This window comes from Hyperolius riggenbachi, chromosome 7 (assembly GCF_040937935.1).
Source record: "Hyperolius riggenbachi isolate aHypRig1 chromosome 7, aHypRig1.pri, whole genome shotgun sequence".
Lineage (NCBI taxonomy): Eukaryota > Metazoa > Chordata > Amphibia > Anura > Hyperoliidae > Hyperolius > Hyperolius riggenbachi.
In genome coordinates this window covers 28,635,742-28,662,077 of record NC_090652.1, presented here as the reverse complement: position 1 = coordinate 28,662,077, position 26,336 = coordinate 28,635,742, and the positions used below count along the sequence as shown (strand labels likewise).

Genomic DNA, 26,336 nt, shown 5'->3' with positions numbered 1-26,336 from the left:
ATCTGAAAACTGCTGTTCACAAACGTCCATCTAATCTGACTGAGCTGGAGCTGTTTTGCAAAGAAGAATAGGCAAGGATTTCAGTCTCTAGATGTGCAAAGCTGGTAGAGACATACCTGAAAAGACCGGCAGCTGTATTTGCAGCAAAAGGTGGTTCTACAAAGTATTGACTCAGTGGGCCGAATAATTACGCACACCCCACTTTGCAGTTTTTTATTTTAAAAAAATGTTTGGAATCATGTATGATTTTAAATCCACTTCTCACATGTACACCACTTTGTATTGGTCTTTCACGTGGAATTCCAATAAAATTGATTCATGTTTGTGGCGGTAATGTGACAAAATGGGGGCCGAATACTTTTGCAAGCCACTGTATACTCTATATTATGGAACCTTGTAGCACAATTGTTTCTGATGATAGTGTAATTATGTCTTATCATATTCCACAGGCAGGGGGCACTTTGTTGATGAACATCGAGCAGCGCTGATAAGCCAGGTGTCACTTGTGGAACCCATCCTGGATGATCTGCTGTCTGAGAAGCTACTGACAAATGAACAGTATGACAATGTACGCGGTGCAGCGACCTCTCAGGAGAAGCTCAGAAAGCTCTATGACTATGTCAGAGTCTGGGGCGACGCCGACAAGGACAAGTTCTATCTCGCCCTGAAGAGATCTAATGAACCTCTGATTCGGAACCTGGAACACTCTGAGCAATTACCGGATGGTAAATCAGAATAATTTATTTTACAAACGGGGGTTGTACCTGGAATTGGTTTAGGGTCATACAGGTTCTGGAAGGATGGGGGGGGGGTAATGTCCAAAAGCCGAGGCTGCCATACTACGCCGCCATCAGTCGCACTTGGAAATCATCTAATATCTGTAAGGAGACATGGGGCGAGGGGGGACAGAGGGAGGCGAAGGTTCAGCAATGATGGCCTAGTTCTTCAAGAAAGAACCTGCAGTGATGGCCGATGCTGCTGAGGACCCCGATTGCTGGCATCTGACAGTGCTGGCAAAGGTGTTCCAGTTCAGAAGGTGCAGTAGTTTTTATTTCTGTGGTGGGTCCCGACTCTTGGGCAGCATTCAGCAGGGCTAGTCAAGATAATCTGGCTGTCGCACAAGTGTCCGGCTTCTAAATGTACCTAACCTTTAGGGCTAAAGTACATGGAAGCTTTAATCCAACAGTGCTTTTTTTGTAGCACACAGATTCAGTAGTTAAAGCAAACCTGCAATCAGAGAAAAGGTAAAGATACTCACCTGAGTAGTGGGCAGCGTCTGGATGGTCCATAGGCTTCTGATATCCCCCAACCCCACCGCTGCTGGCCTGCTGCCCAGGACCTTCCTTATCTCTGTGGCAGCGGGCGGCTCTCGCATCTGTTCACGAGTGCGGCTGTCTTGCGAATGCCTGAGTGTGGTTCTCACCTGCACAGTAGCACAAAGCTGCTCAGAGGAAAAAGCTGTGCATGAGCGGCTTCATGCTACTGTGTAGGTGTGGACTGAACTCACTTGCACAGTATGGCTGCACACTTATGGATGGGTTGCGCACTATGGCGCATGCACCGTCCATGCAGCCAGGACAGCGCATGGGTCGAAGTGTGCAACACAGCCATGCCGCAGACTTTTTTTTTAATAGATACTATTAAATTTTAGGGGAGCAGCCCTTGTGATTGCAGGGAGGCCCAAAGCTGCAAGAGGGCCCCAACTACTACTTTATGCCCTCCAAAGGGTGCTGTCCTCCACCCCTCATTTCCACATGGCTTGTCTCTGTGTCATCAAACAACCAAAGTTCAGAAGTCAAACTAGTACATCACAGTCTATCCACCTACAGTTTCATAGTCAATATCCTGGTCCTTCAGATATGTCAACTAGGGGGACCACACTGCACTGCAGAGGAATTTCTTTGTATATATGTTAGTTTATACGTATGGTGTGAAGCAGCAACGAGTTTGAGGCTGGTTTCAGACTATTAATTAGTGGCAGCGATGCGGTGGGTCGCACCCACTGGCGCACGGAAGGGGGTGTTCCGGGTGTCTGGAACCACCCCCTGCACCGAGACCGGAAGTATGTGTGTGCCTCACGCTGCGGGGGGCCTTGCTTGCTGCTGGCGGCGGGCGTACGTGGACCAGGCAGAGCTGCGGGAGAGAGAGGACTTTCCACTTACGGTGCCTGGATCCTGCGCAGCTTCTATCTACTTCCTGACCAGGCTGGCATCTGTTGCTATGGTAACAGCCACCCCCAGTGTTGACATAACCGCATGTCATCACAGGGGGAGCTCTTACCGATGTGACGCGCGCCGGGAGAGGCTGAAGATAGAAGCTGCGTGCAGGATGAAGGCAGGTAAGTGGAAACTCCTCTCTCCCCGCTCCCCCTGCCTAACTTAACTAACTTATACTGGGGCATATACCTATCTAAACTATACTGGGGACATTTACCTACAGTATCTAATATATACTGGGGGCATATACCTATCTAATCTATACTGAGGACATATACCTATCTAATCTATACTGGGGACATATACCTATCTAATCTATACTGGGGGCATATACAGATCTAACCTATACTGCGGGACACAGTGGCGGCGCCAGGGGGGTGCTTGGGGGTGCTCGAGCACCCCCTAGAATTGTCCAAGCACCCCCAAAGCACCCCCTGGAGTGAACTGACTTCAGGCGTCTAAAAGACGCCAAGTCAGTTCACACACCGGCAGCACGGAGCAGCAGGCAGGGCTACGGTAAGATGGCCGCCCGGAGCCCTGTTCTGCAGACTTCGGGCGGCCATTTTCCCGTAGCCCTGCTCTCTGCATGCAGGCAGGAAGTCTCGTCGTGACGTCGGGAAGGAAGAGGATCGTGGGCGCGCGGGCGCTGCGCGCCACAATGAGGTCGGGACTCGGGACGGGAGGTCGGGAAAGAAGGTCTTCTGGCTGTAGGTGAGTAAATGGGTTTTTCTTTTCTTTTTCAGGTGATGCGGATTGTGCATATTGGGGTCATATCTGCTACGGATTGTGCATATTGGGGTCATATCTGCCACGGATTGTGCATATTGGGGTCATATCTGCCACGGATTGTGCATATTGGGGTCATATCTGCCACGGATTGTGCATATTGGGGTCATATCTGCCACGGATTGTGCATATTGGGGTCATATCTGCTACGGATTGTGCATATTGGGGTCATATCTGCTACGGATTGTGCATATTGGGGCGATATCTGCTACCGATTGTGCATGTTGGGGTCATTTCTGCTACCGATTGTGCATATTGGGGTCATTTCTGCTACCGATTGTGCATATTGGGGTCATTTCTGCTACCGATTGTGCATATTGGGGTCATTTCTGCTACCGATTGTGCATATTGGGGTCATATCTGCTACCGATTGTGCATATTGGGGTCATATCTGCTACCGATTGTGCATATTGGGGTCATATCTGCTACCGATTGTGCATATTGGGGTCATATCTGCTACCGATTGTGCATATTGGGGTCATATCTGCTACCGATTGTGCATATTGGGGTCATATCTGCTACCGATTGTGCATATTGGGGTCATATCTGCTACCGATTGTGCATATTGGGGTCATATCTGCTACCGATTGTGCATATTGGGGCCATATCTGCTACCGATTGTGCATATTGGGACCATATCTGCCACCGATTGTGCATATTGGGACCATATCTGCCACCGATTGTGCATATTGGGACCATATCTGCCACCGATTGTGCATATTGGGACCATATCTGCCACCGATTGTGCATATTGGGACCATATCTGCCACCGATTGTGCATATTGGGACCATATCTGCCACCGATTGTGCATATTGGGACCATATCTGCCACCGATTGTGCATATTGGGACCATATCTGCCACCGATTGTGCATATTGGGACCATATCTGCCACCGATTGTGCATATTGGGACCATATCTGCCACCGATTGTGCATATTGGGACCATATCTGCCACCGATTGTGCATATTGGGACCATATCTGCTACCGATTGTGCATATTGGGACCATATCTGCTACCGATTGTGCATATTGGGACCATATCTGCTACCGATTGTGCATATTGGGGCCATATCTGATAACGATTGTGCATATTGGGGCCATATCTGATAACGATTGTGCATATTGGGGTCATATCTGCTAACGATTGTGCATATTGGGGTCATATCTGCTACCGATTGTGCATATTGGGGCTATATCTGATAACGATTGTGCATATTGGGGCCATATCTGATAACGATTGTGCATATTGGGGCCATATCTGATAACGATTGTGCATATTGGGGCCATATCTGATAACGATTGTGCATATTGGGGTCATTGGACGTGTTTTTTGTTAAAATCTGCTCACATTACGTGTATTTTCTTGAGAAAACCTGCACAATTATGTGAATTTTCAGGGAAAAGGGTCACCAAAACTTGGGCCCTCTGTCTTTGCGTTGCACTTTTAAAGGGAACCCGAGGTGAGAATAATATTGAGGCTGCCATATTTATCTCCCTTTAAGCAATACCAGTTGCCTGGCTGCCGTGCTGGTCCTCTGCCTCTTATTCTTTCAACCATAGACCCTGAACAAGCATGCAGCAGGTCAGGGGTTTCTGACAATATTGTCAGAACTGACAAGATTAGCTGCATGGCTTGTTTCTGGTGTAATTCAGTTCACTACTACAGCCAAATAGATCAGCAGGGCTGCCAGGCAACTAGTATTGTTTAAAAGGAAATAAATATGGCAGCCACCATATCACTCTCACCCTGGGTTCACTTTAAATTACAGTTAGCCCCGCCCTCATCCGGTCATGACCACGCCCATTTTTTCGCCGCGGCGCGCTTCGCGCGCCGCAGGTTGTGGCCACACCCATTTTTGGCGCGGCGCGCTTCACGCGCCGCAGGTCGTCAGCTCCCCCGGAAATTGGTCCAGCACCTGCATAGCACCCCCTAAAAAAATTTCCTGGAGCCGCCACTGGCGGGACATATACCTATCTAATCTATACTGGGGACACATACCTATCTAACCTATACTGGGGACATATACCTATCTAATCTATACTGGGGACATATACCTATCTAATCTATACTGGGGACATATACCTATCTAACCTATACTGGGGACATATACCTATCTAACCTATACTGGGGACATATACCTATCTAATCTATACTGGGGACATATACCTATCTAACCTATACTGGGGACATATACCTATCTAATCTATACTGGGGACATATACCTATCTAACCTATACTGGGGACATATACCTATCTAATCTATACTGGGGACATATACCTATCTAACCTATACTGGGGACATATACCTATCTAATCTATACTGGGGACATATACCTATCTAACCTATACTGGGGACATATACCTATCTAATCTATACTGGGGACATATACCTATCTAACCTATACTGGGGACATATACCTATCTAATCTATACTGGGGACATATACCTATCTAATCTATACTGGGGACATATACCTATCTAACCTATACTGGGGACATATACCTATCTAATCTATACTGGGGACACATACCTATCTAACCTATACTGGGGACATATACCTATCTAATCTATACTGGGGACATATACCTATCTAATCTATACTGGGGACATATACCTATCTAACCTATACTGGGGACATATACCTATCTAACCTATACTAGGGACATATACCTATCTAATCTATACTGGGGACATATACCTATCTAACCTATACTGGGGACATATACCTATCTAATCTATACTGGGGACATATACCTATCTAACCTATACTGGGGACATATACCTATCTAATCTATACTGGGGACATATACCTATCTAACCTATACTGGGGACATATACCTATCTAATCTATACTGGGGACATATACCTATCTAACCTATACTTCGGACATATACCTATCTAATCTATACTGGGGACATATACCTATCTAACCTATACTGGGGACATATACCTATCTAATCTATACTGGGGACATATACCTATCTAATCTATACTGGGGACATATACCTATCTAACCTATACTGGGGACATATACCTATCTAACCTATACTGGGGACATATACCTATCTAATCTATACTGGGGAAATATACCTATCTAACCTATACTGGGGACATATACCTATCTAATCTATACTGGGGGACATATACCTATCTAATCTATACTGGGGACATATACCTATCTAATCTATACTGGGGACATACACCTATCTAATCTATACTGGGGGACATATACCTATCTAATCTATACTAAGGACATATACCTATCTAACCTATACTGGGGACATATACCTATCTAACCTATACTGGGGACATATACCTATCTAATCTATACTGGGGACATATACCTATCTAACCTATACTGGGGACATATACCTATCTAATCTATACTGGGGGACATATACCTATCTAATCTATACTGGGGACATATACCTATCTAATCTATACTGGGGACATACACCTATCTAATCTATACTGGGGGACATATACCTATCTAATCTATACTGGGGACATATACCTATCTAACCTATACTGGGGACATATACCTATCTAACCTATACTGGGGACATATACCTATCTAACCTATACTTGGGACATATACCTATCTAATCTATACTGGGGGACATATACCTATCTAATCTATACTGGGGACATATACCTATCTAATCTATACTGGGGGGCATATACCTATCTAATCTATACTGGGGACATATACCTATCTAATTTATACTGGGGACATATACCTATCTAACCTATACTGGGGACATATACCTATCTAATCTATACTGGGGACATATACCTATCTAATCTATACTGGGGACATACACCTATCTAATCTATACTGGGGACATACACCTATCTAATCTATACTGGGGACATATACCTATCTAATCTATACTGGGGACATATACCTATCTAATCTATACTGGGGGACATATACCTATCTAATCTATACTGGGGGACATATACCTATCTAACCTATACTGGAGGCATATACCTATCTAACCTATACTGGGGGCACCTACCTATCTAACCTATACTGGGGCATATACCTATCTAACCTATACTGGAGGCATATACCTATCTAACCTATGTACATACATGAAGACAGACCGGGCACCAGTCCCTTTAAGCTCTTTAATGTAGCATCTTGCCAAAAAATATATTGCAGTAGTACATTCACATCAAATCGAAATTGGATGCATCAAACCTGCATAGATGAGGGTGTCAGGGGAGTGCGGGATGCGGGTGACCAGGGATGAATGGACGGCACTACAGCCATTTCGCGCCCAGCTGGTGCTTGCTCACATGCTCGTGTTCTTGGTGATGGCGGCGCCGAGCGGCTTTCCGGATAGGACCTGTAAGCCACGCCTCCGGCGCACGCCATTGGTGTGGAGCAAGAGTGTCAGGGAGGTGAGAGGTGAGGGGGCGGAGACTCGCCATAGCGGCGAGAGACTGGTGTATGTGTTTAGACAAACCAGCAAGAAAAAATCGGCTGCTGGCGATGCATTAAAGGGGCAGTGTGTAGTGAAACCTAAAAGTGAATAAACAATGAACATTGTAACTACAAACGTGGTATAAGCAAAACCAACTAGGCTAGGACATAGAACATGATTATTATAAACTTGTGTGTCAAATCATTGTGCCTACTAAAATAATTGTGCATAAGTCAGTGCACCCTACATGGAAGCACACCTATATTTTTGCATTGCTGCTACAAAGTACACTCTGTATCTTCTGCATCATCTAAAACCAAGTTTAAATCATTAACATTTTTTTTTACATATATTTTTGTCCCCTAATTTTTATTAACCCCACAACATTCCCATAAAAACCCTCTAAAAAGACTGGTGGTGGGACCGCTTTTTCAAAAAGACTAATTAAAAAGGTGTATTCACCTTATTGCTGGGTGGATTGCCACCAAGTATCTCTACAAAAACGGGGGGCCAGAACAATATCTGTCAGCTGGATTGTGCCCAAAAATGACCAGTGTTCCAGTCCAGCCAGGGATGCACCAAAGCCAGCTGAGAATATACAAAACTCGGGAGGAGAAAATAGAAGTGAGGAGAGAGAAGTGGAGTAAAAGGCATCACCTGAAGGGGAGGAGCCAAAAGATAAGTCTAAAGAGGAAGACCTAAAGATGAAATTATCATGCATGTGGAAAGAGGGAAACACACCACAAGGAGAAACCTCCCTGCCATACGGCCAGTACCTACGCCTCAGGCGGAATAACTCCAGCCTGGATACCTTTGAGGAGCAAGCGCAGGAATTAACAGTACGTTTGCAAGCTAGAAAGTATGACAAACGCTCTCTCCAGGAGGCACAAGACAAAGCCAGAAATAGGAATAGGACCTCCCTCCTCGCTAGACCCCCCAAAAATCAGGGAAAAAAACCCTTCACTTTTACATTTGATTACACCCCCATGTCGAGGAAGCTGACTCAAACCATTAAAAGAAACTGGGCAATAATAACCAGAGATCCCACCCTGCAGAAGGTGTTCCCTCACCCACCTAGAGTAGCCTATAGGAGAGCCCCAACTTTAGGGGACACCCTAACCAGAAGCGAGTTCCGCTCACCCCTGATCCAGAATTGGCTAACCATCAGACGCCCCAAGGGGAACCACAGATGTGGCAATTGTAAATATTGTAAGAACATGTGGGAAGGCACAAATTACCATTTAGGTGGGATCCAATGGGAAGTAAGAGCATTCATCACATGTCAGACAGGTTTTGTCACTTATGCTTTGTTCTGCCCATGCCAGTTCTTTTATGTGGGTAAAACTACCCGACCCCTGAAGGAAAGGGCGGGGGAACATCTTAAATCCATAAAGTCGGGGAAGGGTTGCCCTCGACTTATCGAACATGTCAGAGAGGCCCATGGGGGTAGGGCAGGATGCTTGAAGTTTGCTGGCCTCCTACACGTGGTTCCGTCCCGAAGAGGAGGTGATCGAGACCAGGAATTGACTAGACGGGAGTCGAGGGTCATTCTACGCACAGAGGCAATGGGACCATTGGGTCTAAATGATAGACTGAAGTTGTCCTGTTTCCTCGACCCATAAATCTTTAGATCCCCCTATCTTAGAGGCACATTTTTTGGCCTACCAGAGTCCAGAACAATATTTGGACTCTACTGAGCACTTTCTCTATTTTGGGAAACTTACGGCATATCTGCACCGAATTTTCTCATGGTGTTTTGCTCTCTCGTCTTTAAAGGGAACCAGAGAGGATGAACTATACATACCTGGGGCTTCCTCCAGCCCCATACGCACGGATCGCTCCCACGCCGCCGTCCTCCGCTGCCTGGATCTGCCGCCACCGGGTCCCGTCATTGCCGCGAGTCGGCAAGTCGGCCGGCGGACGCGGCCAATTCTCCGCATCACAGGGTGCTCTCCCCATACAGATACGCATGTGGCTGCTTACTGCGCAGCCGCATGCGTACATGTATGGAGGGAGCCCCTGTGATGCGGACAATTGGCCGCGTCCGCCGGAAGTGACGGGCCCGGTACCGGCGGATCCAGGAAGGTGAGGAGGGCGGCGTGGGAGCGAATTAGGCTTATGGGGCTGGAAGAAGCCCCAGGTATGTATAAAATCTTTGCCTTTTTTCACCCCTCGTTCCTCTCTGGTTCCCTTTAACTTTATTGGATAGATTGGACGAGCAGGGGGCTTCCCATTTGGCCACCTATGGGTGTAATGCACACCCTTTGGCCGACAATAGCCGGCCAATAATATGGGGTGACAGATGGGGGAGGAGGGGGATTTTGAAATAATTAGCCTTATGTATCCACCATTAGTGCCATTGAGCTGGAGTTGTGGTAAAAAGGCAATAGGCAGCGACCAGACGCGATATTCCAGACTGTTATAGCTGGGAGCGTGTTCTGCTGCTTGTTTCTCCCTCTCCATCTCCTCCCCCTCTCCTAACACTTGGGGCACGTCCGTTGGAAAGTGTCCTCTAGTGATCTATCATCACCCAACATATAAAATGTGTCACTAGCTGGGGTGCCACTTGCCCGCCCCATTCCCTCTAGGGTTCTCCTTGTGGTGTGTTTCCCTCTTTCCACATGCATGATAATTTCATCTTTAGGTCTTCCTCTTTAGACTTATCTTTCCCCTTCAGGTGATGCCTTTTACTTCTCTCTCCTCACTTCTATTTTCTCCTCCCGAGTTTTGTATATTCTCAGCTGGCTTTGGTGCGTCCCTGGCTGGACTGGAACACTGGTCATTTTTGGGCACAATCCAGCTGACAGATATTGTTCTGGCCCCCCGTTTTTTTTGGCAATCCACCCAGCAATAAGGTGAATACACCTTTTTAATTCGTCTTTTTGAAAAAGCGGTCCCACCACCAGTCTTTTTAGAGGGTTTTTATGGGAATGTTGTGGGGTTAATAAAAAATAGGGGACAAAAATATATGTAATAAACATGTTAATGATTTAAAACTTGGTTTTAGATGATGCAGAAGATACAGAGTGTACTTTGTAGCAGCAATGCAAAAATATAGGTGTGCTTCCATGTAGGGTGCACTGACTTATGCACAATTATTTTAGTAGGCACAATGACTTGACACACAAGTTTATAATAATCATGTTCCATGTGCTAGCCTAGTTGGTTTTGCTAATACCACGTTTGTAGTTACAATGTTCATTGTTTATTCACTTTTAGGTTTCACTACACACTGCTCCTTTAATGCATCGCCAGCAGCCGATTTTTTCTTGCTGGTTTGTCTAAACACATACACCAGTCTCTCGCCGCTATGGCGAGTCTCCGCCCCCTCACCTCTCACCTCCCTGACACTCTTGCTCCACACCAATGGCGTGCGCCGGAGGCGTGGCTTACAGGTCCTATCCGGAAAGCTGCTCGGCGCCGCCATCACCAAGGACACGAGCATGTGAGCAAGCACCAGCTGGGCGCGAAACGGCTGTAGTGCCGTCCATTCATCCCTGGTCACCCGCATCCCGCACTCCCCTGACACCCTCATATATGCAGGTTTGATGCATCCAATTTCGATTTGATGTGAATGTACTACTGCAATATATTTTTTGGCAAGATGCTACATTAACCTCCTTGGCGGTAACCCCGAACGTAGTTCGGGGTAAGCCGCGCAGGAGGTTTTCTCCGGCCCTGCTGGGCCGATTTGTTTAATTTTTTTTTTTGCTGGACGCAGCTAGCACTTTGCTAGCTGCGCCAGTACACTGATCGCCGCCGCCCCGCGCACGATCGCCGCTATTCTTCGCGCCGCACGCCTCCCCCCCCCCCCAGACCCCGTGCGCTGCCTGGCCAATCAGTGCCAGGCAGCGCCGAGGGGTGGCCCGGGACTCCCAATGACGTCCCGACGTCAGTGACGTCGGTGACGTCATCCCGCCCCGTCGCCATGGCGACGGGGGAAGCCCTCCAGGAAATCCCGTTCTTTGAACGGGATTTCCTGATCGGAGATCGCCGAAGGCGATCTGAGAGGGCGGGGGGATGCCGCTGAGCAGCGGCTATCATGTAGCGAGCCCTGGGCTCGCTACATGATATAGGAAAAAAAAAATTGTAAAAAACTGCTGCGCTCCCTCCTGGCGGATTTTTTTATAACGCCAGGTAGAGCTTAAAGGGACTGGTGCCCGGTCTGTCTTCATGTATGTACATTTATAGACTGTTGTTCACAGAAATTGGTACCGGTGCACGTCCAGAGCTTTAGCTACACGCCATCTGTATGGGTGTCTTGGAAAGGGGAAGTTATTATTGAATATAAAGCAAGTGCAGAGCCTGCCCCCCACCTACACGGACTGGGTCTGAGTGCCGAGTGGTTTTAACTGTTCTATACTGTACCATTCCTATCTAACCTATACTGGGGCATATACCTATCTAACCTATACTGGAGGCATATACCTATCTAACCTATACTGGAGGCATATACCTATCTAACCTATACTGGGGAACATATACCTATCTAATCTATACTGGGGGCATATACTGATCTAACCTATACTGGGGGCATATACCTATCTAACCTATACTGGGGGCATATACAGATCTAACCTATACTGGGGGCATATACAGATCTAACCTATACTGGGGGCATATACCGATCTAACCTATACTGGGGGCATATACCGATCTAATCTATACTGGGGCATATACCTATCTAAACTATAGTGGGGACATATACCTATCTAACCTATACTGGGGGCATATACCTATCTAATCTATACTGGGGCATATACCTATCTAACCTATACTGAAGGCATATACCTATCTAACCTATACTGGAGGCATATACCTATCTAACTTATACTGGGGAACATATACCTATCTAATCTATACTGGGGGCATATACTGATCTAACCTATACTGGGGGCATATACCTATCTAACCTATACTGGGGGCATATACAGATCTAACCTATACTGGGGGCATATACAGATCTAACCTATACTGGGGGCATATACAGATCTAACCTATACTGGGGGCATATACCGATCTAACCTATACTGGGGGCATATACCTATCTAATCTATACTGGGGCATATACCTATCTAAACTATAGTGGGGACATATACCTATCTAACCTATACTGGGGGCATATACCTATCTAATCTATACTGGGGACATATACCTATCTAACCTATACTGGGGACATATACCTATCTAATCTATACTGGGGACATATACCTATCTAACCTATACTGGGGACATATACCTATCTAATCTATACTGGGGACATATACCTATCTAACCTATACTGGGGACATATACCTATCTAATCTATACTGGGGGACATATACCTATCTAATCTATACTGGGGACATATACCTATCTAATCTATACTGGGGACATACACCTATCTAATCTATACTGGGGGACATATACCTATCTAATCTATACTAAGGACATATACCTATCTAACCTATACTGGGGACATATACCTATCTAACCTATACTGGGGACATATACCTATCTAATCTATACTGGGGACATATACCTATCTAACCTATACTGGGGACATATACCTATCTAATCTATACTGGGGGACATATACCTATCTAATCTATACTGGGGACATATACCTATCTAATCTATACTGGGGACATACACCTATCTAATCTATACTGGGGGACATATACCTATCTAATCTATACTGGGGACATATACCTATCTAACCTATACTGGGGACATATACCTATCTAACCTATACTGGGGACATATACCTATCTAACCTATACTTGGGACATATACCTATCTAATCTATACTGGGGGACATATACCTATCTAATCTATACTGGGGACATATACCTATCTAATCTATACTGGGGGGCATATACCTATCTAATCTATACTGGGGACATATACCTATCTAATTTATACTGGGGACATATACCTATCTAACCTATACTGGGGACATATACCTATCTAATCTATACTGGGGACATATACCTATCTAATCTATACTGGGGACATATACCTATCTAATCTATACTGGGGACATATACCTATCTAATCTATACTGGGGACATACACCTATCTAATCTATACTGGGGACATACACCTATCTAATCTATACTGGGGGACATATACCTATCTAATCTATACTGGGGGACATATACCTATCTAATCTATACTGGGGACATATACCTATCTAATCTATACTGGGGACATACACCTATCTAATCTATACTGGGGACATACACCTATCTAATCTATACTGGGGACATATACCTATCTAATCTATACTGGGGACATATACCTATCTAATCTATACTGGGGGACATATACCTATCTAATCTATACTGGGGGACATATACCTATCTAACCTATACTGGAGGCATATACCTATCTAACCTATACTGGGGGCACCTACCTATCTAACCTATACTGGGGCATATACCTATCTAACCTATACTGGAGGCATATACCTATCTAACCTATGTACATACATGAAGACAGACCGGGCACCAGTCCCTTTAAGCTCTTTAATGTAGCATCTTGCCAAAAAATATATTGCAGTAGTACATTCACATCAAATCGAAATTGGATGCATCAAACCTGCATAGATGAGGGTGTCAGGGGAGTGCGGGATGCGGGTGACCAGGGATGAATGGACGGCACTACAGCCATTTCGCGCCCAGCTGGTGCTTGCTCACATGCTCGTGTTCTTGGTGATGGCGGCGCCGAGCGGCTTTCCGGATAGGACCTGTAAGCCACGCCTCCGGCGCACGCCATTGGTGTGGAGCAAGAGTGTCAGGGAGGTGAGAGGTGAGGGGGCGGAGACTCGCCATAGCGGCGAGAGACTGGTGTATGTGTTTAGACAAACCAGCAAGAAAAAATCGGCTGCTGGCGATGCATTAAAGGGGCAGTGTGTAGTGAAACCTAAAAGTGAATAAACAATGAACATTGTAACTACAAACGTGGTATAAGCAAAACCAACTAGGCTAGGACATAGAACATGATTATTATAAACTTGTGTGTCAAATCATTGTGCCTACTAAAATAATTGTGCATAAGTCAGTGCACCCTACATGGAAGCACACCTATATTTTTGCATTGCTGCTACACAGTACACTCTGTATCTTCTGCATCATCTAAAACCAAGTTTAAATCATTAACATTTTTTTTTACATATATTTTTGTCCCCTAATTTTTATTAACCCCACAACATTCCCATAAAAACCCTCTAAAAAGACTGGTGGTGGGACCGCTTTTTCAAAAAGACTAATTAAAAAGGTGTATTCACCTTATTGCTGGGTGGATTGCCACCAAGTATCTCTACAAAAACGGGGGGCCAGAACAATATCTGTCAGCTGGATTGTGCCCAAAAATGACCAGTGTTCCAGTCCAGCCAGGGATGCACCAAAGCCAGCTGAGAATATACAAAACTCGGGAGGAGAAAATAGAAGTGAGGAGAGAGAAGTGGAGTAAAAGGCATCACCTGAAGGGGAGGAGCCAAAAGATAAGTCTAAAGAGGAAGACCTAAAGATGAAATTATCATGCATGTGGAAAGAGGGAAACACACCACAAGGAGAAACCTCCCTGCCATACGGCCAGTACCTACGCCTCAGGCGGAATAACTCCAGCCTGGATACCTTTGAGGAACAAGCGCAGGAATTAACAGTACGTTTGCAAGCTAGAAAGTATGACAAACGCTCTCTCCAGGAGGCACAAGACAAAGCCAGAAATAGGAATAGGACCTCCCTCCTCGCTAGACCCCCCAAAAATCAGGGAAAAAAACCCTTCACTTTTACATTTGATTACACCCCCATGTCGGGGAAGCTGACTCAAACCATTAAAAGAAACTGGGCAATAATAACCAGAGATCCCACCCTGCAGAAGGTGTTCCCTCACCCACCTAGAGTAGCCTATAGGAGAGCCCCAACTTTAGGGGACACCCTAACCAGAAGCGAGTTCCGCTCACCCCTGATCCAGAATTGGCTAACCATCAGACGCCCCAAGGGGAACCACAGATGTGGCAATTGTAAATATTGTAAGAACATGTGGGAAGGCACAAATTACCATTTAGGTGGGATCCAATGGGAAGTAAGAGCATTCATCACATGTCAGACAGGTTTTGTCACTTATGCTTTGTTCTGCCCATGCCAGTTCTTTTATGTGGGTAAAACTACCCGACCCCTGAAGGAAAGGGCGGGGGAACATCTTAAATCCATAAAGTCGGGGAAGGGTTGCCCCCGACTTATCGAACATGTCAGAGAGGCCCATGGGGGTAGGGCAGGATGCTTGAAGTTTGCTGGCCTCCTACACGTGGTTCCGTCCCGAAGAGGAGGTGATCGAGACCAGGAATTGACTAGACGGGAGTCGAGGGTCATTCTACGCACAGAGGCAATGGGACCATTGGGTCTAAATGATAGACTGAAGTTGTCCTGTTTCCTCGACCCATAAATCTTTAGATCCCCCTATCTTAGAGGCACATTTTTTGGCCTACCAGAGTCCAGAACAATATTTGGACTCTACTGAGCACTTTCTCTATTTTGGGAAACTTACGGCATATCTGCACCGAATTTTCTCATGGTGTTTTGCTCTCTCGTCTTTAAAGGGAACCAGAGAGGATGAACTATACATACCTGGGGCTTCCTCCAGCCCCATACGCACGGATCGCTCCCACGCCGCCGTCCTCCGCTGCCTGGATCTGCCGCCACCGGGTCCCGTCATTGCCGCGAGTCGGCAAGTCGGCCGGCGGACGCGGCCAATTCTCCGCATCACAGGGTGCTCTCCCCATACAGATACGCATGTGGCTGCTTACTGCGCAGCCGCATGCGTACATGTATGGAGGGAGCCCCTGTGATGCGGACAATTGGCCGCGTCCGCCGGAAGTGACGGGCCCGGTACCGGCGGATCCAGGAAGGTGAGGAGGGCGGCGTGGGAGCGAATTAGGCTTATGGGGCTGGAAGAAGCCCCAGGTATGTATAAAATCTTTGCCTTTTTTCACCCCTCGTTCCTCTCTGGTTCCCTTTAACTTTATTGGATAGATTGGACGAGCAGGGGGCTTCCCATTTGGCCACCTATGGGTGTAATGCACACCCTTTGGCCGACAATAGCCGGCCAATAATATGGGGTGACAGATGGGGGAGGAGGGGGATTTTGAAATAATTAGCCTTATGTATCCACCATTAGTGCCATTGAGCTGGAGTTGTGGTAAAAAGGCAATAGGCAGCGACCAGACGCGATATTCCAGACTGTTATAGCTGGGAGCGTGTTCTGCTGCTTGTTTCTCCCTCTCCATCTCCTCCCCCTCTCCTAACACTTGGGGCACGTCCGTTGGAAAGTGTCCTCTAGTGATCTATCATCACCCAACATATAAAATGTGTCACTAGCTGGGGTGCCACTTGCCCGCCCCATTCCCTCTAGGGTTCTCCTTGTGGTGTGTTTCCCTCTTTCCACATGCATGATAATTTCATCTTTAGGTCTTCCTCTTTAGACTTATCTTTCCCCTTCAGGTGATGCCTTTTACTTCTCTCTCCTCACTTCTATTTTCTCCTCCCGAGTTTTGTATATTCTCAGCTGGCTTTGGTGCGTCCCTGGCTGGAATGGAACATTGGTCATTTTTGGGCACAATCCAGCTGACAGATATTGTTCTGGCCCCCCGTTTTTTTTGGCAATCCACCCAGCAATAAGGTGAATACACCTTTTTAATTCGTCTTTTTGAAAAAGCGGTCCCACCACCAGTCTTTTTAGAGGGTTTTTATGGGAATGTTGTGGGTTTAATAAAAAATAGGGGACAAAAATATATGTAATAAACATGTTAATGATTTAAAACTTGGTTTTAGATGATGCAGAAGATACAGAGTGTACTTTGTAGCAGCAATGCAAAAATATAGGTGTGCTTCCATGTAGGGTGCACTGACTTATGCACAATTATTTTAGTAGGCACAATGACTTGACACACAAGTTTATAATAATCATGTTCCATGTGCTAGCCTAGTTGGTTTTGCTAATACCACGTTTGTAGTTACAATGTTCATTGTTTATTCACTTTTAGGTTTCACTACACACTGCTCCTTTAATGCATCGCCAGCAGCCGATTTTTTCTTGCTGGTTTGTCTAAACACATACACCAGTCTCTCGCCGCTATGGCGAGTCTCCGCCCCCTCACCTCTCACCTCCCTGACACTCTTGCTCCACACCAATGGCGTGCGCCGGAGGCGTGGCTTACAGGTCCTATCCGGAAAGCTGCTCGGCGCCGCCATCACCAAGGACACGAGCATGTGAGCAAGCACCAGCTGGGCGCGAAACGGCTGTAGTGCCGTCCATTCATCCCTGGTCACCCGCATCCCGCACTCCCCTGACACCCTCATATATGCAGGTTTGATGCATCCAATTTCGATTTGATGTGAATGTACTACTGCAATATATTTTTTGGCAAGATGCTACATTAACCTCCTTGGCGGTAACCCCGAACGTAGTTCGGGGTAAGCCGCGCAGGAGGTTTTCTCCGGTCCTGCTGGGCCGATTTGTTTAATTTTTTTTTTGCTGGACGCAGCTAGCACTTTGCTAGCTGCGCCAGTACACTGATCGCCGCCGCCCCGCGCACGATCGCCGCTATTCTTCGCGCCGCACGCCTCCCCCCCCCCCAGACCCCGTGCGCTGCCTGGCCAATCAGTGCCAGGCAGCGCCGAGGGGTGGCCCGGGACTCCCAATGACGTCCCGACGTCAGTGACGTCGGTGACGTCATCCCGCCCCGTCGCCATGGCGACGGGGGAAGCCCTCCAGGAAATCCCGTTCTTTGAACGGGATTTCCTGATCGGAGATCGCCGAAGGCGATCTGAGAGGGCGGGGGAATGCCGCTGAGCAGCGGCTATCATGTAGCGAGCCCTGGGCTCGCTACATGATATAGGAAAAAAAAAAATTGTAAAAAACTGCTGCGCTCCCTCCTGGCGGATTTTTTTATAACGCCAGGTAGAGCTTAAAGGGACTGGTGCCCGGTCTGTCTTCATGTATGTACATTTATAGACTGTTGTTCACAGAAATTGGTACCGGTGCACGTCCAGAGCTTTAGCTACACGCCATCTGTATGGGTGTCTTGGAAAGGGGAAGTTATTATTGAATATAAAGCAAGTGCAGAGCCTGCCCCCCACCTACACGGACTGGGTCTGAGTGCCGAGTGGTTTTAACTGTTCTATACTGTACCATTCCTATCTAACCTATACTGGGGCATATACCTATCTAACCTATACTGGAGGCATATACCTATCTAACCTATACTGGAGGCATATACCTATCTAACCTATACTGGGGAACATATACCTATCTAATCTATACTGGGGGCATATACTGATCTAACCTATACTGGGGGCATATACCTATCTAACCTATACTGGGGGCATATACAGATCTAACCTATACTGGGGGCATATACAGATCTAACCTATACTGGGGGCATATACAGATCTAACCTATACTGGGGGCATATACCGATCTAACCTATACTGGGGGCATATACCTATCTAATCTATACTGGGGCATATACCTATCTAAACTATAGTGGGGACATATACCTATATAACCTATACTGGGGGCATATACCTATCTAATCTATACTGGGGCATATACCTATCTAACCTATACTGAAGGCATATACCTATCTAACCTATACTGGAGGCATATACCTATCTAACCTATACTGGGGAACATATACCTATCTAATCTATACTGGGGGCATATACTGATCTAACCTATACTGGGGGCATATACCTATCTAACCTATACTGGGGGCATATACAGATCTAACCTATACTGGGGGCATATACAGATCTAACCTATACTGGGGGCATATACCGATCTAACCTATACTGGGGGCATATACCGATCTAACCTATACTGGGGGCATATACCTATCTAATCTATACTGGGTAGAGTTGAGCTGAAATTTTCGTAATTTCGCATTACTATAATTACGCATGCGAAATTTGCGATTACGATGCGAAATTAGCGTAGCGAAATTGCCATTAAAATCGTAATTGAAAATACCGTAAGCGTAATTTTCAACGCGAAATTTCGCGTTTCGTTCATGCCGTAATTTCGCATTAAACGCTACCGTAATTTCGCGTTAAACCGTAACGCTCCGTATAATATAAAAAAGCCGCCGACTTTAAGGGTTAATAGCAAAGCCCCCTTAAATGCTAAGAGCCTCAAATTTGGAGAATATATTAAGGAGATCAGGAGGAATAAGAGGAAAAATTTTTTTTTCAAAAACACCTTATAGTTTTTGAGAAAATCGATGTTAAAGTTTCAAAGTAAAAATGTATACATTTAAAAACCCGCCGATTTTAACGGTTAATAGCAAAGCCTGCTTAAAGTTTAGGAACACCAAATTCCTAGGGTATATTAAGGGGATCAGTGGGAATAAGAGGAAACATTTTTTTTTCAAAAACACCTTATAGTTTTTGAGAAAATCGATTTTTAAGTTTCAAGGGCAAAAATGTCTTTTAAATGCGGAAAATGTCAGTTTTTTTTGCACAGGTAACAATAGTGTATTATTTTCATAGATTCCCCCAAGTGGGAAGAGTTTTACTTACTTCGTTCTGAGTGTGGGAAATATAAAAAAAAAACGACGTGGGGTCCCCCCTCCCAGACCTCTTTAACCCCTTGTCCCCCATGCAGGCTGGGATAGCCAGAATGCGGAGCACCGGCCGCGTGGGGCTCCGCACCCTGACTATACCAGCCCGCATGGTCCATGGATTGGGGGGTCTCGGAAGGGGAGGGGCAGCCAAGCTTTCCCCTCCCCCTCCGAGCCCTTGTCCAATCCAAGGACAAGGGGCTCTTCTCCACCTCCGATGGGCGGTGGAGGTGGAGGCCGCGATTTCCTGGGTGGGGGGTTCATGGTGGAATCTGGGAGTCCCCTTTAAAAAGGGGTCCCCCAGATGCCCACCCCCCTCCCAGGAGAAATGAGTATAGAGGTACTTGTAGTACCCCTTACCCATTTCCTTTAAGAGTTAAAAGTAAATAAACACACAAACACATAGAAAAAGTATTTTAATTGAACAAAAAACATAACCACGAAAAAAGTCCTTTAATATTCTTAATTAACCATTAATACTTACCTGTCCCTTTAAATAAATGATCCCACGCAATATCCTCGGAAATGTTCTATCAGTTACAATGTAACAAAGTTATTACAATATAACAACTTTGTTACATTGTAACTACGCCGCACCCGACGTCACTCACCGCCGCCGCCGCCACTGCGTCTGCGCTGCAGGACCTGACAGAGCTCTGAGCTATATAGCTCAGAGCTCTCAAAAGCATCTTTGTATTTGGGCTCCAAGGAGCCCCATTGGTCCTTAGCAGACCAATGGGGTTCCTTCTGATTTGAAGGAACCCCATTGGTCTGCTGAGGACCAATGGGGCTCCTTGGAGCCCAAATACAAAGATGCTTCTCAGAGCTCTGAGCTATATAGCTCAGAGCTCTGTCGGGTCCGTGCAGGACGCTAAGTCCCCGCCGGCTCCGCTGCCCTCCCCGCCTCTCCCACATGTCACCCACATGTCACCCACATGTGGGTGACATGTGGGTGACAGATGTGGGCGGGGTGGACAGCGGGAGCTGCGGGGACTTAGCGTCCTGCACGGACGCGTATGCGGCGGCTGAGCGGCGAGTGGCGTCGGGTGCGGCGTAGTTACAATGTAACACAGTTGTTACATAATAACTTTGTTACATTGTAACTGATAGAACATTTCCGAGGATATTGCGTGGGATCATTTATTTAAAGGGACAGGTAAGTATTAATGGTTAATTAAGAATATTAAAGGACTTTTTTCGTGGTTATGTTTTTTGTTCAATTAAAATACTTTTTCTATGTGTTTGTGTGTTTATTTACTTTTAACTCTTAAAGGAAATGGGTAAGGGGTACTACAAGTACCTCTATACTCATTTCTCCTGGGAGGGGGGTGGGCATCTGGGGGACCCCTTTTTAAAGGGGACTCCCAGATTCCACCATGAACCCCCCACCCAGGAAATCGCGGCCTCCACCTCCACCGCCCATCGGAGGTGGAGAAGAGCCCCTTGTCCTTGGATTGGACAAGGGCTCGGAGGGGGAGGGGAAAGCTTGGCTGCCCCTCCCCTTCTGAGACCCCCCAATCCATGGACCATGCGGGCTGGTATAGTCAGGGTGCGGAGCCCCACGCGGCCGGTGCTCCGCATTCTGGCTATCCCAGCCTGCATGGGGGACAAGGGGTTAAAGAGGTCTGGGAGGGGGGACCCCACGTCGTTTTTTTTTTATATTTCCCACACTCAGAACGAAGTAAGTAAAACTCTTCCCACTTGGGGGAATCTATGAAAATAATACACTATTGTTACCTGTGCAAAAAAAACTGACATTTTCCGCATTTAAAAGACATTTTCGCCCTTGAAACTTAAAAATCGATTTTCTCAAAAACTATAAGGTCTTTTTGAAAAAAAAATTTTTCCTCTTATTCCCACTGATCCCCTTAATATACCCTGGGAATTTGGTGTTCCTAAACTTTAAGCAGGCTTTGCTATTAACCGTTAAAGTCGGCGGGTTTTTAAATGTTTACATTTTTCCTTTGAAACTTTAACATCGATTTTCTCAAAAACTATAAGGTCTTTTTGAAAAAAAAATTTTTCCTCTTATTCCTCCTGATCTCCTTAATATATTCTCCAAATTTGAGGCTCTTAGCATTTAAGGGGGCTTTGCTATTAACCCTTAAAGTCGGCGGCTTTTTTATATTATACGGAGCGTTACGGTTTAACGCAAAATTACGGTAGCGTTTAATGCGAAATTACGGCATGATACGACTGTAATGCGAAAATTACGCTTACGCGAAATTTCGCGAAATCCTTCTTCATTACGATTATGTACTTACGGCCATAATCGTAATTACACTAATTACGCGAAATTTCGCAAAATCGTAATTAGGTCATTACGCTCATCTCTAATACTGGGGCATATACCTATCTAAACTATAGTGGGGACATATACCTATCTAACCTATACTGGGGGCATATACCTATCTAATCTATACTGGGGGCATATACCTATCTAATCTATACTGGGGGCATATACCTATCTAATCTATTACTGGGGGCATATACTGATCTAACCTATACTGGGCATATACCTATCTGATCTATACTGGGGGACATATACCTATCTAATCTATAGTGGGGGCATATACCTATCTAATCTATACTGGGGGCATATACCTATCTAATCTATACTGGGGACATATACCTATCTAACCTATACTGGAGGCATATACCTATCTAATATATACTGGGCATATACCTATCTAACCTATACTGGGGGCATATACCTATCTAACCTATACTGGGGGACATATACCTATCTAACCTATACTGGAGGCATATACCTATCTAACCTATACTGGGGAACATATACCTATCTAATCTATACTGGGGGCATATACTGATCTAACCTATACTGGGGGCATATACCTATCTAACCTATACTGGGGGCATATACAGATCTAACCGATCTAACCTATACTGGGGGCATATACCTATCTAATCTATACTGGGGCATATACCTATCTAAACTATAGTGGGGACATATACCTATCTAACCTATACTGGGGGCATATACCTATCTAATCTATACTGGGGACATATACCTATCTAACCTATACTGGGGACATATACCTATCTAATCTATACTGGGGACATATACCTATCTAATCTATACTGGGGACATATACCTATCTAACCTATACTGGGGACATATACCTATCTAACCTATACTGGGGACATATACCTATCTAATCTATACTGGGGACATATACCTATCTAACCTATACTGGGGACATATACCTATCTAATCTATACTGGGGGACATATACCTATCTAATCTATACTGGGGACATATACCTATCTAATCTATACTGGGGACATACACCTATCTAATCTATACTGGGGGACATATACCTATCTAATCTATACTAAGGACATATACCTATCTAACCTATACTGGGGACATATACCTATCTAACCTATACTGGGGACATATACCTATCTAATCTATACTGGGGACATATACCTATCTAACCTATACTGGGGACATATACCTATCTAATCTATACTGGGGGACATATACCTATCTAATCTATACTGGGGACATATACCTATCTAATCTATACTGGGGACATACACCTATCTAATCTATACTGGGGGACATATACCTATCTAATCTATACTGGGGACATATACCTATCTAACCTATACTGGGGACATATACCTATCTAACCTATACTGGGGACATATACCTATCTAACCTATACTTGGGACATATACCTATCTAATCTATACTGGGGGACATATACCTATCTAATCTATACTGGGGACATATACCTATCTAATCTATACTGGGGGGCATATACCTATCTAATCTATACTGGGGACATATACCTATCTAATTTATACTGGGGACATATACCTATCTAACCTATACTGGGGACATATACCTATCTAATCTATACTGGGGACATATACCTATCTAATCTATACTGGGGACATATACCTATCTAATCTATACTGGGGACATATACCTATCTAATCTATACTGGGGACATACACCTATCTAATCTATACTGGGGACATACACCTATCTAATCTATACTGGGGGACATATACCTATCTAATCTATACTGGGGGACATATACCTATCTAATCTATACTGGGGACATATACCTATCTAATCTATACTGGGGACATACACCTATCTAATCTATACCGGGGACATACACCTATCTAATCTATACTGGGGACATATACCTATCTAATCTATACTGGGGACATATACCTATCTAATCTATACTGGGGGACATATACCTATCTAATCTATACTGGGGGACATATACCTATCTAACCTATACTGGAGGCATATACCTATCTAACCTATACTGGGGGCACCTACCTATCTAACCTATACTGGGGCATATACCTATCTAACCTATACTGGAGGCATATACCTATCTAACCTATGTACATACATGAAGACAGACCGGGCACCAGTCCCTTTAAGCTCTTTAATGTAGCATCTTGCCAAAAAATATATTGCAGTAGTACATTCACATCAAATCGAAATTGGATGCATCAAACCTGCATAGATGAGGGTGTCAGGGGAGTGCGGGATGCGGGTGACCAGGGATGAATGGACGGCACTACAGCCATTTCGCGCCCAGCTGGTGCTTGCTCACATGCTCGTGTTCTTGGTGATGGCGGCGCCGAGCGGCTTTCCGGATAGGACCTGTAAGCCACGCCTCCGGCGCACGCCATTGGTGTGGAGCAAGAGTGTCAGGGAGGTGAGAGGTGAGGGGGCGGAGACTCGCCATAGCGGCGAGAGACTGGTGTATGTGTTTAGACAAACCAGCAAGAAAAAATCGGCTGCTGGCGATGCATTAAAGGGGCAGTGTGTAGTGAAACCTAAAAGTGAATAAACAATGAACATTGTAACTACAAACGTGGTATAAGCAAAACCAACTAGGCTAGGACATAGAACATGATTATTATAAACTTGTGTGTCAAATCATTGTGCCTACTAAAATAATTGTGCATAAGTCAGTGCACCCTACATGGAAGCACACCTATATTTTTGCATTGCTGCTACACAGTACACTCTGTATCTTCTGCATCATCTAAAACCAAGTTTAAATCATTAACATTTTTTTTTACATATATTTTTGTCCCCTAATTTTTATTAACCCCACAACATTCCCATAAAAACCCTCTAAAAAGACTGGTGGTGGGACCGCTTTTTCAAAAAGACTAATTAAAAAGGTGTATTCACCTTATTGCTGGGTGGATTGCCACCAAGTATCTCTACAAAAACGGGGGGCCAGAACAATATCTGTCAGCTGGATTGTGCCCAAAAATGACCAGTGTTCCAGTCCAGCCAGGGATGCACCAAAGCCAGCTGAGAATATACAAAACTCGGGAGGAGAAAATAGAAGTGAGGAGAGAGAAGTGGAGTAAAAGGCATCACCTGAAGGGGAGGAGCCAAAAGATAAGTCTAAAGAGGAAGACCTAAAGATGAAATTATCATGCATGTGGAAAGAGGGAAACACACCACAAGGAGAAACCTCCCTGCCATACGGCCAGTACCTACGCCTCAGGCGGAATAACTCCAGCCTGGATACCTTTGAGGAGCAAGCGCAGGAATTAACAGTACGTTTGCAAGCTAGAAAGTATGACAAACGCTCTCTCCAGGAGGCACAAGACAAAGCCAGAAATAGGAATAGGACCTCCCTCCTCGCTAGACCCCCCAAAAATCAGGGAAAAAAACCCTTCACTTTTACATTTGATTACACCCCCATGTCGAGGAAGCTGACTCAAACCATTAAAAGAAACTGGGCAATAATAACCAGAGATCCCACCCTGCAGAAGGTGTTCCCTCACCCACCTAGAGTAGCCTATAGGAGAGCCCCAACTTTAGGGGACACCCTAACCAGAAGCGAGTTCCGCTCACCCCTGATCCAGAATTGGCTAACCATCAGACGCCCCAAGGGGAACCACAGATGTGGCAATTGTAAATATTGTAAGAACATGTGGGAAGGCACAAATTACCATTTAGGTGGGATCCAATGGGAAGTAAGAGCATTCATCACATGTCAGACAGGTTTTGTCACTTATGCTTTGTTCTGCCCATGCCAGTTCTTTTATGTGGGTAAAACTACCCGACCCCTGAAGGAAAGGGCGGGGGAACATCTTAAATCCATAAAGTCGGGGAAGGGTTGCCCCCGACTTATCGAACATGTCAGAGAGGCCCATGGGGGTAGGGCAGGATGCTTGAAGTTTGCTGGCCTCCTACACGTGGTTCCGTCCCGAAGAGGAGGTGATCGAGACCAGGAATTGACTAGACGGGAGTCGAGGGTCATTCTAC

General features: G+C 45.6%; 1 protein-coding gene across 4 annotated transcripts in view; it reads left to right on the top strand.

Moving 5' to 3' along the window:
- Positions 1-26,336, top strand: part of LOC137524204 (uncharacterized) — a 624,050-nt gene that overhangs the window by 577,460 nt on the left and 20,254 nt on the right. For 3 of the 4 annotated variants that reach the window (XM_068243801.1, XM_068243800.1, XM_068243803.1), the window contains one exon: positions 450-725. The exons of the other annotated variant lie outside the window; for it this stretch is intronic. In XM_068243801.1, the coding sequence (XP_068099902.1) occupies positions 450-725 (276 nt within the window). The remainder of the gene's footprint in view (positions 1-449; positions 726-26,336) is intronic. 4 annotated transcript variants of the gene reach the window in all.